Here is a 17,686-nt window from a genome sequence, read left to right as displayed (position 1 = left end):
TCGTAAAATATGCATTTGTGTGAAAACCGAGCAATTGGTTTCTTGAATTCTCAGTCAAATGTGGAATTCAACGTTGAATTTCTTTTTTTTGGCATGATGGGTTTGAGAATTTCATTAAGAACTAAGCAATACTTTTGAGCAGGACTTTTTTCTGCAAGTCACTTATGTTTCAAGTTATGGTCATTTGAAAATCATGGAATCACTGAAATCTGATGCTTCGAACGGATGTTGTGAAGAAATAATTAATTGAAAATGAAGAAAATTTTACGGTGAATTTCGGTGAAATGTTTGAAGATGGAAAGAGTAAATTCAATAATATATTTTCGTTCGGTTTGATGTAAAATCCCTTTTGCAAAATAATCTCTTAATCGCTCGCGGCAGATATTTCAGATCCAAGGTGGGATGCAAAGAACCGTTGATTACAAAGTTTTTACAATGAGAAGAGGAAAAGCATATGGTCGTGTCACATTTGTTGCAAATGAAGTTGGTAACGACGAACCACGATAATCGTTTGTAACCTAAAATTCAATATTGGGTTTGGAGGTAATGAATAAATGAGTTTCCAATTTTCCAAGTACTGCGATTTCCTGTAAACCAATCATCTAACTCATTTTGGTAGGCATTTTGGTTTTCCTATGGTATCGATCAGTTACCGTTATCTTGTTTGTGCCCTCGCCCGCTGTGTTACTTTCTCTTGCTTATGTTGTTGAAGTACGCTATACACATTGATACACCTCAATCACCTGGCATGGAAACACTCACTCGAACATACCGATACTCGGTCTTACTCATAGTACACGCATACAGATCTGAATTGGAGCGACGTACCAAGTTTTTCTGTATTAGAGAAGTCAGAACCGAAATAATCAGGAGCAGACAGTGACGCTGAAAATGCGGGCAATCAACAGAGACGAGAAGGAATCATGTCGGAGGTACGTGAAATGGTTAACGTAGAAGAGGTGGCGAATCAACGCGGACGTTGACGCGGAATCGCAGCTCAGCCGTCGAGTACTAACATGGGGGTTATGAGCCACAGCAGCTAATATTGCAATCTCATTATTAGCTCCCGTAACTGTTTTTTGACGGTTTTTGTTTTCGCTTTTAGACTTCCGTCGGTGGTGAATTGTTTGATAACCCGGTAAAAAGAACGGCGTGAACGCACCCTGTCTGGAAAACGTTGAGCATAAAGAGTAACAGATTCATTAATATTCCTGCCACTTTCTCTATAAATAAGAACCATCTCAATTTTCCCTTGTACAGGTAAAGCCTCCATTGTAACGGTAATTGAGTCAAGTAATGACAGAATGCTCAAAACGAAGTGCGTAGTGAGATCGTGTTATGAAGGAATGCGTTGAAGAAATCAGGGAACATGAGCAAGCAACGAAGACAATTCGAATAACGAGGAGAGATTGTAGTAAACACGTCGCGTTGTAAACATTGAAATTGTATTGTGATCGCATTAGAACGTAGAAAATACACTAGGCCGGGGCGGCGGGGCCTGGCGATTGAGGTCAAACTATGCACAATCGAATTGTTCTCCTGAAAACATTCAGCACGTACTTCCTTATCTTCGATTTGGAGCGCCTTCCTTGGAATAATCAAAAATTTCATTTTTCGCGATTCAAGCGCCATCGGTCACGAATTGGAAAAAAAATTTCAAATGAAACTTGTGTATTTTTTCATGTAAAATTCGGATCTCCAATGAAAAATAGAGGTTCCCATTCGAAATTTCAAAGTTACTACCCCTCCCGCATTTAGGGGTTGGGGTTGGGGGTTGATTTTCACATAGTAAATTTACCTACTACGTATATACGTATTGATTCCGTATAACCTGTCTTAGACGGTTCCAATTGCATCAAATGTGATAGGGCTAAATTTCATTCCTCTTTGAATTCTAAATAATTTGCATTGAACGTGTTTTGCATTTCGCCTTGCTTCTGAGATTACGGCCTAGGGTGTTCGGAAAAAGTCAGTTTGTAATTCCAAGTTATTGCGGAATACATGGTTTTCTGTTTCAAATAAACATTAAATCATGTTTCACGATTAGCAGCACATCTCAAAAATGTTCACCTTAAGGTTGGTGTTGTCTAAGTTATTTTCTTATTTCAGTATTTCATGCAGCACTTCGAAAAAAAAATCACCAACGAAAATCAGGAGTCTGCCACTCTACAATTGAGTATTCGTGGTTTTGGTCATATGGCTGGTGCTTGCATAATTTATAGGACAGAGAAACATGTGGTAGATATGTTTTCACTCATTGCTCAAAGAACAAGTGTTATTTACACCAAGTAAGTGATACCTGCATACTCGATTATCGTCTAGTAAATTATGTATTTGGCATTTGTCAATTATGCTTTTATAAGAAATTTGTACAAAATGAATCAAAAATTATACGCTCTTATCTTTTAATACATGCACCATTCAACCTAATCCACTAAGACAGCTATTCCTAGGAGTCATTGGTTCAAATTGCTATTCTACTAGATACACGTTGAATAAAGTAACCCTGATTACTTTCAAGTTTTCTACTGTATTACTTTGCATGTAATCGTAATAACCGTGCATTAACTGTTGCAAAAGATGAAAACAAAAATGAACGTCTGATTTTATCCATGAAATTGTTCCCGATTTTTTCGTATATCCAAAAAGCTTGCAAAATCAAAATAAGAGTTTTAAAAATCTTGTAACACATGCGTGACTTACGTGTTTTCTTTTATACCGGTAATCTAAGTAGTTATATAGGGGGGGTTCTGGCTCAAACTGATTTACCGACCTCAACAGGAGCTGCAGGACGCGTGTTACGTGGGGGTGAGGGTGTACTGAGCGGTGGTAGTTAATGATTAATTGAATAATCAAGCTCCCACGTAACGACAATGAATAATTATTAAAACTAAGAGAAGACCTACCTTTCGATAAGCCGGTAATTTGTAGGATCGTGTTGCTATAGTCCTGTACAGGTCTGTGAGGCTTGTTTAAATTGTTGAGGCAATTTTACAATAACAAAAATAGGAAGAAGGTCGTTCAAAATAAATGTTTAATATGATTTGACTGGTAAAAGATGAAGTATATTCTGTTTCGATTTGGTTATTGAAATGTCTGGTAACAATCAATGGTAATAATGATATATGAGCCGAAAATAACAATTTATAAAGTGTTCAAGTTTATGAAAATCGTGTGTCATACTATTCTAAAGGATATTATTAGTTGGTACCAGGAACATCTACTCTGAACGATGGTTAACTAGCTGGTCGTGATTATTGCATTGTATCTCTCTTTTTAGATTATCTTAAATCAATGACATATACTATTGTTAAGTCTTATTCGTTAATTCTTGGAAACAATAAGTACGATTTAATTGGGGGTAGTGAAGCTACCCACCAATTCTAGACTTGGTTTTGAATGAAAATTACTGAAGTAGATTTTGATTAAAAAGGTGAAACAAGAATTCGTCCAACTTCGAAGACTAACACTCGGATTGACTTAGCTTTAGGTAAATCGGTCGACGAGATTGAGAGCCGTCGAATCGTGTCGGTCTGCGTCGGTAGATTTCTGGACCAGGGGCCTCACCTCAAGTTTCGAAGAGTTGATCAATCGAACGATGCTGAACGTCGGTCACTTAGTCTTTTTAGATTTGGAATGATATCTTGTTATCGAAAGTTATAGTTGAAAGTGTCAATTTTTTTAAGATTACCTGATTCGATTGAATCAGGGCCGAACTCAATTTAATTATTGAAAATGGAATATCATAAAAATGTCTATTCGCGAAATGATGAGATTTAGTAAAGCACAGAAAAGATGAAAACGTAGAAGAAAGTGAGTCTCTTGCAGCTAACAGAATAACTGAATGCTCGAATTTGACGAATTAGCGCGAGACTTTAGGTCGGTCACAACTAAGATTTTCCGAACGCTACTATTGCTCGAGAGGGCTAATCCGGGTTTACGTCCACGCACTTCGCGACTTGACAGACGAAAGACATGGCTGCTTGGGCCAGAGGGTATTAATAGGGAAAAATCTGCAGTTGCAATAAGTTGCAACAGTAATTAGCCAATTAAGTGCGGGGGCGACCTCCCGGTGTCTAAATCTACACGGTCAGCGTTAGTTCGCGCCATTCGACGGTGTTCCGACGATTCTCAATCTCGTCACTTATACGTACAAGATGTTAACAGAAGGTATCTTGAGATAATTCTCACGCATTCATCCACACATCTTAACAAATAATCTATTTTAATTTGGTGGTTCCAAAGGTAGTGGTTTATCCTAATTATTGATGATAATTTTGACTTAAAAAGAGAGATATTCCCGGGCTGAGCGCCGCTGTTACTAGGTCAGTAATTTTATAGCGCGATTCCTGGTGTCAGCAAATAAGATACAATGTCAGCGAATGCCGAGGACTGTACGTGACCTTATTAGAATATGAGATTGTAATGAAATAATTAAAGAAATGAAATGAAATAGAATTTTGAAAAAGGAATTTTTGAACGTACGCCAAGGCAGTACGTCGGGGCGTAACATCCCTCCCTACTTAGAAACCATCAACGTCCCCGTTGATGAATAATTAAAGGCTAGTAGGTATACAAAAATTGAGAGTAATCAAAATGATAATGTATGTGTGTATGTGACAGTGTCACAACGATGATGATGAATTAAGGTATTATATAGCTTATAAAAACAAATTTCAGGTCGGCGGGAGATTAGCTCTCTGTGATCAGTAAACTGGTCAGCCGGCCTTTACATTAAGGAAAAATATATATATAAGGTTAACGTAAGGGAATAATAACATGATTAAAGGTGGGATATTTTATAACATGGTGACAATTGTTCCTGCTGCGACCTCAGATGTGAGATCGGCGGGAGAATAACTCTCTGTGATCAGTAAAACTGGTCAACCGAGCCTCACATCTGAGAAGATCAATATCCAACACGAATATTCTCATGGGACACTATATTGGACTGGCGGGCTGTTATCGTTAGGGGATTAAAGTATCAAGATGATGGCTATTGGTGTCATGAACCATGTGAAATCGAGTTTCGTTTCATCCAATTAAATTCCACTTCCATGAACTAGCTCACATTTCAATGTGTATGACATGAAAGAACAGATACTGCTTCCCGAGAAGAAGAACTGACAATTATAATTATTATATAAATTTTGTACACAACTGTCTATTTATAACGATTGCAACTGCACCAGCGCGTGAGACTTCACCTCGTGTGGCCCTAAAATATAGTTATTATTTTGGGGCTACGGTTGGCGGGAGAGTAGCTCTCTGTGATCAGTAAAACTGGTCAGCCAACCGGAGTGTTTTTGGGTTCACGGGATTTACCTCACGCGCTGGAACAGCGGCGTCGTATGTCGTTCAAAGCTTAAACGTAGGTAGGCGTTTCTTCTGTCCCGCCGAGACGGTGTTGCTTGCGTACCCCCGGCATAAAGGTGGAGTGGCTGCTGTCGGTGTCCCATTCTTACAACCTCTCGTGCTACGGTGATGGTCTGTTGGGTTATGTTCCAACAACCTTCAATGTCGAGGTGTTGGACAACGTGGTTAGTCCTTAGCATCCCGCAAATATCCTCATCGTGGATCCCTAGGTTCTCTCTGGTCTCTAAGTTCTCGAGTAGTTCCAGTTCTCGTAGGCAGCTTCCTCCCACGGTCGAATGCATGTTATTCATCCTTAGGATCCTCAGATGTTTTAGTTGTGCGAGGGGTTCTAACGAAAATTGTCCACGTATATTTGTGCACATGCTGATATCTAGGGAACTCAGAATGGTCAATGTTTCCCCAATGTCTCTGATGAAGTCAGCATCCACCCATCCACATGCTGTCACTGATAGTTCACTTAGTGATCGGAGTGCTGATGCCAAGTGTGGTTCCGCTACTAAAAGGTCTAACTCGACGAAGTCCCCTCTTTCTTCTCCTTCCGCTAGCTCTGGGTCTTCCCGAGGCGCATCGCTGGGTCAATCGCCGTGGATCTTAAGTGACCTTAATGTATCTTGAGTATGGCTGTCTCCAACCAGCGCCGTTAGTAGTTCTGCACGCCTTAGCTGTAGGCAGTTTACAATCACCAGTGTTTCCAAATGTTCTTGTGATTGGATGTATTTTCCGATTCCTTCAGCCTTGGCCATATCGCAGTCCTTTATGTGGAGCTCCTTAATCGATGTTTTGTGTCCCAGTCCCTTTCCGGTTATCTCATTGTTTTGAAGAATCAGTTTTCGCAGGTTTAATTTTTTGAGGATTATTTTCTCTATTTCCCAGTCAATAGGTCCGATTTCCAGCTCTCTGAGGCCGAACAGATGATCACTCACAGATCTTAATGCTCCTCCCCTAATGTTAACGGTTGTTAACTTTAGAACCTCCAATCTTCGACACTCCTTCGCTGCCATAGTGATCGCGGTGGATTTTATCTCCGTGACCCCCTCTAGGTCTAAGGATGTTAGGTATTCTCCGCCCCTCTTAATAATCCATACTAGGCCATCTGAATTGAATATTTGGTGCCATCCGTCCTTCCATTCCCAGCTAGTCGGGGTTATAGTTCTGGTGTAAGTATGGGAGCTTCTGCTTCCAATTCTCCACCGTTTGCACACTCGCTCCATCCGTGTACGTTCCTTGTATGGTGAATAACGTGCAATTTCGCAGATACATTCAACTGGCAGTTGTTTTGCCTCCTTCGGCACGAATCCAGGTAGAGGGTCCTCTTCTATCCTAAGTGGCCTGCGCTTTTTGCATGATGGTAGCGTTCGCAGTTCCTCCCACGCATCCGCGAACTTGATGGTAAGTTTCCTTTTCTTCAGTTTCACCGTTCCTACTCCTTTCATGGCCTCCGCCGCCTCTTCTGATGTTCTAAAGTTTACAAATGCTGTGTTTTGATAGCCCCTTCCCTTTCGTATGACTATCGATCGTGGTTGGTACTTTTCGAATATCTTCGCCAGGTCCCGCCTTTTCGTGTAGGTAGCCAGCCCGATTATGAATAATCTTCTCGATGGGGTTTGGTCTGGTTGGCTGGTGCTGGCCATGATTCCTGTCGATAATTTTGCAAATAGCAACAACATAGTTCATAACGAAGAGGGTTGCCGTTTCCAGTGGTCGTTGTGTTTAATTATTATGTGGGATAGTGGGGGAGTATAAGTTGGGTCTAGTTGACTTGTGCTTCCTGCTGAGGTAGGTCGCGATGTGTCTCAATCATGGAGGGAGAGTAAATCTCAGTTAACATGGTGTTTTCGCGAATGGGCTTTTGTGCTACGTTCCGACGGTTTTTGGAGGTTTGGTTAGTTGTCAGCCTTAAACATGATCTATCCAGACTCAACACCTGCTTCCTATAGTAAATTCCTATGATGGTTAGTACCATTCCTGTTTGCGCTATGTATGAGCCGTAAACTAAGTTGTCATGATGGTTCGATATTTGTTCTTGTTGTTCCATCGCTTCTAGATCCCTTTCAATTTCGAATAATGGTTTTCCTTGTTCAGGTTTGCCATTGAAAATCGGTTCTTTGTCTAAGTACTTAAGTAATTTAGTGCTGCTATGTATTACAGGTGATACATTTCTTATAGACAGCGAGAGATTCGGTTGGTACAAATATTGTTGTTTTGATAAGTATGTGTCCATTCCCGGCAGTGTTATACTATCTGCTTTACCCATGCATCCTCCTCTTAACCATAGTATACCAGTTCCTGATGTAGTAATCAATTTGTCTACAGTGCTTCTACAAATAATTTGGAGAATTTGGGGCTCTGCTAGTGAATATAGCCAGGCTCCTATTGAATCTAATCGTACCCAGAAAGGTTCGAAATTTCGGTTTAAATATATGTTACAACTACGTAAGGTTTTTTCGTCAGGATTTAGAAGTAATGCGATTTCGCATCTTTCAGATGTAGTAGCTTCTATCAGTGCTAGTTGGGAGGAGTGTTACGTCCGTGAGTAGAGTTACTCCTGAGCGGTAAGAGTAAACTGGTTGGCTTCGCTTTTAAGTTCCAGGACAACCGGAAATCAGGATGAGGATCGAATAACGTAGGATTTGTTTTGAGATATTACTCATATATTTATTTCGAGGAAGCTCAGATGGCGGTAAAAACGAAGTGTAGGAAGCTATGTAAAAGTCTAGATGTGACGTTGTTGAGAGTTAGAATAGGAGTGTCCCTCGAGACGTGAAACGTACGGGTGCAGAAAAGGTGTGACAGTGCTAGGAGTAGGGAATGGAATTTGATGAGTAAGCGTGATAGTGAATAGCGTGAGACTACGTAGAGATAAGAAGACAGGACAGAGACCATGAGATTAATGTAAGAACTGTGGGAGAGTTAGCGAGTAGGAAAAATAGAGAGAAGTGGTATGCTGGACGTAACAGGAGCATAAATAGCAATAAGGTGTTTTACTGCATTCGCGTATGTACGTCTCTTCTGTAAGGAAGTACGTCCCGTGGTTATAGCTTAATCCAATATATTTAGCGCGTGGTGTTATTTGGGCTGACATACTTGTATTTTCAAATATCTGTGGCGCCGGCCATGGTAGCATTTGATAGAGGTGGTAAGGTTCTTTGTTTCCCAGGGGTATTCTTACTACAATTATTGTCCTTCCTTGATGGTAATCAATCTCCGTGATTGCTATTCTACTCAACTCTCGAGGCGATAGTTGATGGTGTGGTATCGGGAGTTCGTATTTTCCATCTACAGTTGCTATTTCTATAGATATACTTTTCAGCTGTTCTGAATTAAGCATGGACTTATGTAATTTTCCCTCTTTCGCCATTTCAATCGCGGTTATTGCTAATTCTACATTTTTGATGCAGCTGGTAAGGGAAGCGTCCACCCGTAATACATATTCCCATAATTCTAAAGTGTTTGTTGTATTGTCTACAATTTTTCCTAGATTTTTTCACTGATGTAATCATTTCGTTTATTTTACCGGTATTTGAATTTATCCTATCTAGGTGTCTTTCTGAGTCGGCGTAGAGTTCATGTAATTGGCTAGCTACAATATGCGTCTGGTTCTTCAAGAGTCCGGTCAGTTTATTCTGGTTACGATGTAATTTATTGATTTCTGAATTAAAGTATTCTAGATCTTTTTTAGTTAGTGTCCCGAATAAATAACGACTGGCGGACCCAATTATTCCCAATGGCGGCGTTTCCCGTCGCTTTATAGAGCGAGGTAGCTGGTTCGAATCTATCGTTGTGATTTCCTCCGTCAGGTCGCCTAAACTGTCCCGTAATGCCCATAACTCATCGTATTTTCTCCCTATTAAAGATTGGTCGACAATGTTCTTGTATTCTTTCATGATTGCTGATGAATTCGTCCTAATCCCCGGATAATATAGCATGCCCAAATTAGGTACTTTTCCTATCAAATCCCTGAGATAGTCCACGTCAATGGAAAGTAGTAGTCTCCATTCTGCTTCTTTCAGTCGGATGTTATGTAGCTTTTCGTAATATATCCCGGGATTGTTGGTAAGTGACGCAACCGTGTAGTCCTGCGAGTTCGTTTCCCTCAATGTCCAGAATCCGATAATTAACACGATAATTTTCCACAACGTCTCCATGATATTCTCCCTCAAAAATCAACGTTTATTACTCCCCTTTACATTTGTAATCTTGTTGATCAGTCCACGTCCCGTTCTGTCAGTAAGCCAATTCGAGTTTGTCCACATGTTTAACGAATCTCTCACCGTTACTACCTTCTAATACTACATTATTGTTTTCCAAGACTTTAACAATTCTATATGGACCCTGGTATCGCTTGCTAAATTTTCCCTTTCTAGCTTCTATTTGTACGCGTACCATGTCTCCTGCCTTACCTTTGAACGGATGTACTGTCCGATCGTAGTACATTTTCGACCTCTCCTTCGCCTGCACTAAGTTGGTCGCAGCCAAGGCCTGCATTTCGTTTAATCTGATCATTAGGTCTTCAAGATACGAGTTGTACGTTAAACGGTTTTCATCAGTATCAAACGAAGTTGGACAGCGCGCTATTCTTCCGAAAACTAGCTCATACGGTGTGAAGTTTGTGGCTTCATGAACTGCCGTATTGTATGAAAACATAGCAAATTGAACTAGTTCATCCCAATTGTCAAACTCATCAATATAATGTTTAATGTACTCTGTTAAAACAATATGACTACGTTCTAATGCGCCATTTGATTGTGGTCGATAACTGCAAGTGGTAATATGTTTAATTTTGAAAAGTTTAGCTAATTCTTGTAATAGTTTATTTACGAAACTTGTTCCTCGATCTGTTAGAATGGTTTTAGGCGATCCAAATTGCAAAATAAGATGTTTTACCATTACGTGAGCCACAGTCTCAGCTCTTATATCGGGAATAGGCACAGCGATACAAAATTTTGTCAAATTATCCTGCATAGTTAAGATATGCTTATTGCCACTAGGGGTCTGCGGAAGTGGACCTACTGTGTCTAGCGAAATTTTTTCAAACGGCTCAGATGGAGTGTCCGTTATTAGCATTGGCTCTCTAGTCTTTACGCGAACTAGCTTTTGTTCTTGACAGCTTTCGCATCTCCGAATGAAATTACTGATATCCTCTCTCATTCGTGGCCAATAAAATCTTTCGCGGATTCTTCGATATGTTTTGGTCACGCCTTTGTGTCCTCCCATTAGTCCACTATGCATTTCCGAAATTATGCCCAGTCGTATTTCTGATGGTGGTATCTCAGTTATACCTGAACAGATTGTAATGTCTATGTCTTCGTCTTCAAAAATATCTATTAATAAATTTGACATGTCTGTTGATAGTTCGTCAGTCATATCCCCTAATTTTGAAATTCTAAATGATTTTATTTTCAAATCTAATAAAGTCGTTTTCAAATTTCCCAAAGCTACCTTGACGTTATCTAATTCAATTTTGTCAAGATGTTTTCTTTTAACTACGAGGCTAAATATGCTATATTTTCCCGTTTTTGTAATAATGACTTGGCCTAATTTGGTTTTGCATCACGATGATCGTCTGCATTTATTAATTCCAAATCGTTTAATAGTCTGCTGACTGGTGTAGAAAATTCTGAATCTACTGATATGAAATGTACGTAATTGTCTTTTCTGTATGTCAAATTTTCACGACTGAATGAGATTCTATTCCCTGTATGGTAACCTATTTTTGGAAATTTTAATGGCGATACTGTTTCTAAATCTGGTGGTATACTTTCCGTGATTTCAATTCGCGTTGGTAAATTTCGGAATTCTAGTTGCGGCTGTAAACGCCTTGGCATTTTGCTGACTTTGCTTTTCACTGAAATGTCCCCCGTCTCATTCAACTCAGGTATCATATTCAAAGGATACGGGGTTGAGAGTGCTATTGGCCTGGGTGCGACTATAGGTGTTGGTAATGCCGATTTCTGTAAAGGTCGACTAACTACTGATTCATTCAAATTAGTTTGATTGGTGTTAGTCTGTCCAGCCTCGCTATTGTCTCCTTGATTTCTCCTAACTTTTTCTAAAAATCTTTCAATTTTGTTATTTAGTTCGTCGTCATCCTTCTCGTCTTTTTCGTCGAGTACCTCACGTATGGTTTCGTCTAATTCTTCACCCTCTGATATATGGCCTGGTAACTCTATTTCATCTGCATCCGAGTTACTGGAGTTGTCTAGAAGACTCCTCTCGTGCAAGGTCTTGTCAAAGAGTTCAAATGAATCTTGCAACTCCTTCGGATTCAGATTACTTCTTTCGCGCAAAGATTTATTAAAGAGGTCAAATGATTTCCTCAATTCTTTAGGATCTATAGATAATTTAGCTTTACGACTCGCTTCTGTTTGCAAAAATACATCATCATCTGAATCGCTATCTCTATCACGCGGTGATTTTAATTTTACTGTTATATTGTTACGTCCGTGGGTAGAGTTTACTCCTGAGCGGAAGGAGTAACCTGGTTGGCTTCGCTTTTACGTTTCAAGTCAACCGGAAATCAGGATGGGATTGAATAAACTGTAGTATATTGATATGTCGATTATAAGTTTATTCCGTAAAACATGAGATAGCAGTAGGAATGAGTTGTGTGTTGCGAAAAGATATATATGAAGGCAAGATGTGGAATTGTCGAGTGTCAGAATAGGAGTGTACCTCGAGACGTGAAACGGACGGGTGCAGAAAAGGTGTGACATGCTAGGAGTAGGGAATGGAATTTGAAGAGTAAGCATGATAGTGAATAGCGTGAGACTACGTAGAGATAAGAGGACAGGACAGAACTGTGGGAGAGTTAGCGAGTAGGAAAAATAGAAAGAAGTGGTATGTTGGACGTAACACCCCCCCCGTCAGAGGGAGCATAGCGGTAGGTATGGTCCCGAATATGGGAAGCAAGAAGGTGGAAATGTGAAACATGATTTTAAAGTATGTGCTTAAAATTAGTTTTACAATTATTCTTATTATAGGTAGTGTATGGTTTATATTCTGGATTACGTATGAGCGTAAGGCATATAGTTATAATACTATGGTTACATAATGTTGTTTAAAGCTAGGCGCCTAGGGTTAATGCGCATGGAAGCGGGTTAGTACACTTAAGCCTGAACAACAATGATTTTTTTTTTTTTTTGATATGTCGAGGTACAGAGTTTGACGTATTTGTACAATGATATCGGTTATGAGTGTAGATATATTTTGGGCTAATTTTAAACTAAGGGTATAAGATCGTCACTACAATTATTTTAGTGCAGTAGTGTACACAAGTATTTATTTTATTTATGTCTGTTTGACAGCGCAACAGCAGATCTTGATAGCAATATAGTAATTGCCTATTTGTAATAAGGTTTTCGTAAGGTGGGTGGGTTTAAAGGAAGCGGAGGTGGTGTGTGAGGAACTGCATGATGGGTTTCTACTTCGTTGAAAATGGGTAGGACAGAAGAAGTAGGTGGGTGAATAATATTCAGCTCGATTGGATTGTGATACCCTGTTTGTATGGCTCTTAATGTCTGGTTCGTCTTTTTTGTTTTGCAATGTGTGCACAGAGTAATGACCTTGCCGAGGCATGAGTGACGGTAGAATAAGTATAGGGTTGCGAGAGATAGCAAACTAACACCGCTATAAGTAAGAGTGTCTTTGATGTGCAACATATAGCGCTGTGTGCGGTGTTGTGTGCTGATATCAGTAGCTTGTTTTGCGATATCCTGCAGCGATAGTCCGGTATTGGCCAAGGCATGTACATCTATGTGCGAGGTTTTGTGGAGTGGGGGGATTGCAATTAAGGATAAGTCGGTGGAAATATTAAAATCAAGACTGAGGGATACTTGACTTAGATCCAAGGTAACTTTGGGGACGTAGGAGAGGGTCTCGGTAGATTGTGAGCGTTTCGAAGTTTTGAGAGTGACCTCAGAAGTACTAGCCGTACATAGGTCGTCTAGGGTGATAATGCCTGAACCGGAAAGTGTGACACGAGAGGTCTGGTCATTTGGGCAGAGAGTATGAAGAGTCTCAGGAGTGGAAGCTGAGAAAATCCAAGAATTAGATGATGATAATTCCGTCCAGTAGGTTCCATCGAATGCGGTCAATCTGATATCACATTGTTTTGAAATTTTTCTGGACGGGTTCAGAAAAAGGTCTACCTCGCAGAGTTTGTGAGTCGACGGTCGGAAAAGCGGTTGTGTCAACTTACATATGAATTTTCCTAAGGATAAAATGCATTTACTAAATTTGGATTCCGAGATTTGAAAGTACGACGCTCGGTTAAGTGCTATAGCTATGTAGTCGCTGCCAGGTTGAATGTAAGCGAATTTGTTATTTGCAGAGTCGTATGTCTGTCTAACGGGGACGGGAAGCAGTCGGTACAGGTCAAAAGCCTCGGAGTTGAGCAACGGAATAGATATCACATAAAGCAGTCTGGGTTCGTAATACGCTATGTCGAATTTAGAGATTCGAATCAGTTCTTCAGCGTAATTTGGATCCATTGGAATAGGAAACTCTATTTGTGGTCTGAGTGACTGGATATGTTTAAGACTGGAAATAATTTGTTGTGGTGATAGAATTTTAGGGTGGACGATACCTTTTTGAGCGAAGAGGATAGCGTTTACTAAGCTGGACAGGTCAAGTTCATATTCGTTCAAGTGTCGGTCCAGGTCAATTAGTCGGTTAAGTAAAGTCGTTCTGAAGGTATTGTTGGCGATTAAGGCTTTTGAAATACAGTGAAACCCCACTTATACGTATTTCAAGGGGTACGCTAAAAATTACGTATAAGTGAGAATATCGTACAAGTGAAATTTCGAATTTTGGAATATACATATAACCCAATTTTGTATGTTCCGAAGAAAATCAAGGTACATTTCGAGGTTAGAATCATACACCCACACACATTATTGAATGAACGAAACTCGCCGCAATTAATCAGTAATATGTATTTGTATTGTACATATTGCACATTTCTTACATTTGTACTATGTATCATATATATTATTTAGTCTTAAGTACGGATTAAAAACAATCACAGTAAAATAGAAACAAAAGTCAGATAAGGAAAGCTGATTCAGTTATTTAGGTTTGAAGAAGCTGTCAATGGTGGCTTGTTTCTTTTCTGCCAACGAGCACTCGTACATGAAACGTTCGTAGTCACTGACGAGTTGCATGCCTTTACCATCGATAACCTTGGACATTATATATCGCTTTGTAATTTCCAGTGCCGACAAAGCTTCACAAAATTTCACCGGGACTTCTTTGACAGTTTCGTCTATTTCGTCCGAATCCCCGTCTGAGTCTTGTGCAAGAATTTCAGTTACAATGTCATCGTCATCCTGTACCGCGCATGTACTCAAGTCTTCATCGTAATGAACGAAATCCTCGAACTGAAGCCCAGCACACACTTGTGCCCAATCTCCGGGCTCTTCGAAACCCTCAAGCTCATTCTCTTCGTTAGAAGAGGCATCGAGATCATTCGCCTTTACGACTCCTGCATTTTGAAAGCACTTGGCAATGGTGTCAGACTGTACTTGGTTCCATGCAATACCGGTCAGTTGCATTGCCTATAGACAAGAAACAAATTCCAAGATTTAAACACTGCCTAAACATCACGTGTCGGAAACATTCTTATTTGAATGCATAATACCGATTTTATAGGCCTATGTGCTTATGTTGAAAATTTCCAAACATCACGAACTCACCTGCAGAACATGCAAGTTCGGTATCGTTTCTCCCGCGTCGAGTGCCGCGACTGCCCGCTGTACCAGCATCTTGCGGTATTTGGCCTTCAAAGCAGCGATGATTCCTAAATCCAGGGGCTGCAGATGGCTTGTACAGTTGGCCGGAAAAAAAGCCAGTTCAATGTTGCTAAAACGGAGTGCCGGGGGGTGAGCGGCACAGTTGTCAAGCAACAACAAGACTTTCCTCTTCTCACGACGCATTCTGTTATTCAGCTTATCTAACTGCGACTCAAATAATGCTCCAGTCATCCATGCTTTTTTGTTTGCTGCGTACTCTGTAGGAAAGCTTTTTACGCCTTTAAAACAACGCGGCTTCTGTGATTTCCCGATGACCAAGGGACGAAGTTTATCGGAGTCATCTGCATTCGCTGCTAGAAGCACCGTCAGTCTCTGTTTACTCTGTTTCCCTCCGTGACAGGGGTCTCCTTTTTCAGCCAATGTTTTAGATGGTAGGAGATTGAAAAACAGACCTGTCTCATCGGTGTTGTAAATATCTCGGAGATCGTAGTTCTTTATGATTCGAGGCAAATCGATGTTCTTCCACTGCTCTACAGTAGCCTCGTCGACACTGTTAGCTTCCCCGCAAACACTTCTGCCGGTTATGCCGCAACGTTTTTTAAATTTGAACACCCAGCCAGCCGATGCTTTGAAGTCAGCAGTTACATTTAATTTTTTTGCAAAAATTAAAGCTTGCTCTTGCAGCATTGGACCACTAACGGGTATGTTCGCGGCCCGTTTTTGTTGGAACCATGTGAGCAATGCTTTGTCCAAGTCTGAAAATCGGCCCTCTTGAGTTCGTGTTCTTTTCTCGCCTAAAGGTCCTGCCTTAGACGTACTTGACCTAATGTCTGCCGAATTGGCGATAATTGTCATCAGTGTTGAATATGGAAGACCGAGCCGCTTTGCAACACTGATCTTCGTTTCTTGTGGGTTATCATGTACTTCCTCTAAAATTTCCAGCTTCTTCTGCAGCGATATTGCTTTTCTTTTCCTCCCCCCTGCTGGATTTGCCATGACGTACCACGATATTGGGTGACACTACACACCAGAACACGCCAGAACTTGTTCGAGACAACTTATACGCGAATACGCATAAATTGTAAGCCGCGGCATCTAGCGGTTGCGAAGCGAAACATTAGGCTCAGCCATCTAGCGGTAGGATAATGAAATACAGTAACGCGAGTATCCATCAGAAAATCAGCTGTCATAATGACGTATAAGTGAATAGAAAATACCGTTCGGGAACCGAATAAGTATTCGTATAAGTGTGAAAAACGTATAAACGAGAAACGTAGAAATGAAATCTTTCTACATGGTTTATATGCGGAAACCGCCGGGGCCAAATAAATGTTACGTATAAACGAGAAAAACGTACAAGTGCGAATCGTATAAATGAGGTTTCACTGTATATGTAGATTATATTTATTATATGATTACGTAAGTATTTCAATTCATTGATCAATGCGATTTGATCCCGAACTTTTGGTAAAAAAACAACCCAAAATCTATACATGTTATATTAAAATTATGGTGTGCACCAAAAGCCGTGAAATGGGCCTTTTTTCCCTTGTGTGTTTGCATTATTCATCTTAGGCTTGCTTCGCTCGTGGTGCGAGTCTGCGACTGTACTGCAAATTTCACATGCGGGCAAAAATGACCTATTTTTTGCCCTCGCTACACAATATACTATTCCAATGTCACGGCCATTTGTTTTCGATTCAAACATTTGTTCCCGATAAGCTGAGATTATTCACGTGAAATGTATGATTTTTACAGTGGAACTCTGATGCGAATTATTATAAATGCATAAAATGCTACCAGCTTTGTTGTTAATTATGAGTTTTTTTATTGGTGCAGTGATTCCCGTACGCAATTATAATGTGTCTACTTTTGCAAGTTTCAACTACGCAACTCAAGAATCATTTTTCACATTGTCTCTTCCATTGCTTCAAGTATTTGAGCATTCCACGAGGTATCAATCAAGATTGGAAGTTGAAATTTTACATCGAATCCAGAATTGTTTTGCATGTTAATATTGGTCAAAAATTGTATGCTGATTTTTCTACAATTTCCTAAACTTGCATAGCAAAGTCAAACAAACATTTTTGAGCCTCTGTCAACAATGTAGTTCTTATTACAATTAAAGATATGTAATTTGAAGAAATGATTGAACCCCAAAAAATTGTTATCTAATTGGAATTTGTCTGTGAAATTAGAATTTCACAGAAGACGTTTAGACAAAAAACTAAGAATTGCTAAAAATATAAATAAAAAGAAAGATTACTAATTGTGCCTTATTTACAGATACGACAACTCAACAGGTTCGTTGGAAAATATCGCATATTATCAGGTTGCGCTCTCAGAGATACTGCTACAAATGTCTGACGTTTCACTTGATCAAATGGCTGCGTTATCATTTGTATCTTTGGTATTCGTGAAATATTTCCCCGACCTACCTAGTACTAAACATTTGCTAGCAGTGGATTCATTAATGAAAACAATTCATAATATCAGAAAAGTATGTAGACGCTCACACGACGAATTCATTCGGCAATTAGGTAAGTAAATTTTGTACCCAA

General features: G+C 39.9%; 1 protein-coding gene across 3 annotated transcripts in view; it reads left to right on the top strand.

Moving 5' to 3' along the window:
- Positions 1 to 17,686, top strand: part of LOC124302050 (DNA-dependent protein kinase catalytic subunit-like) — a 112,379-nt gene that overhangs the window by 70,351 nt on the left and 24,342 nt on the right. For all 3 annotated transcript variants that reach the window (XM_046757810.1, XM_046757809.1, XM_046757811.1), the window contains 2 exons: positions 2,110 to 2,288; positions 17,412 to 17,665. In XM_046757810.1, the coding sequence (XP_046613766.1) occupies positions 2,110 to 2,288; positions 17,412 to 17,665 (433 nt within the window). The remainder of the gene's footprint in view (positions 1 to 2,109; positions 2,289 to 17,411; positions 17,666 to 17,686) is intronic.

The sequence above is a fragment of the Neodiprion virginianus genome, chromosome 4 (genome assembly GCF_021901495.1).
Source record: "Neodiprion virginianus isolate iyNeoVirg1 chromosome 4, iyNeoVirg1.1, whole genome shotgun sequence".
NCBI classification, from domain to species: domain Eukaryota; kingdom Metazoa; phylum Arthropoda; class Insecta; order Hymenoptera; family Diprionidae; genus Neodiprion; species Neodiprion virginianus.
The sequence above is the reverse complement of the archived record's forward strand: the minus strand, read 5'-3'. Positions and strand labels throughout refer to the sequence as shown.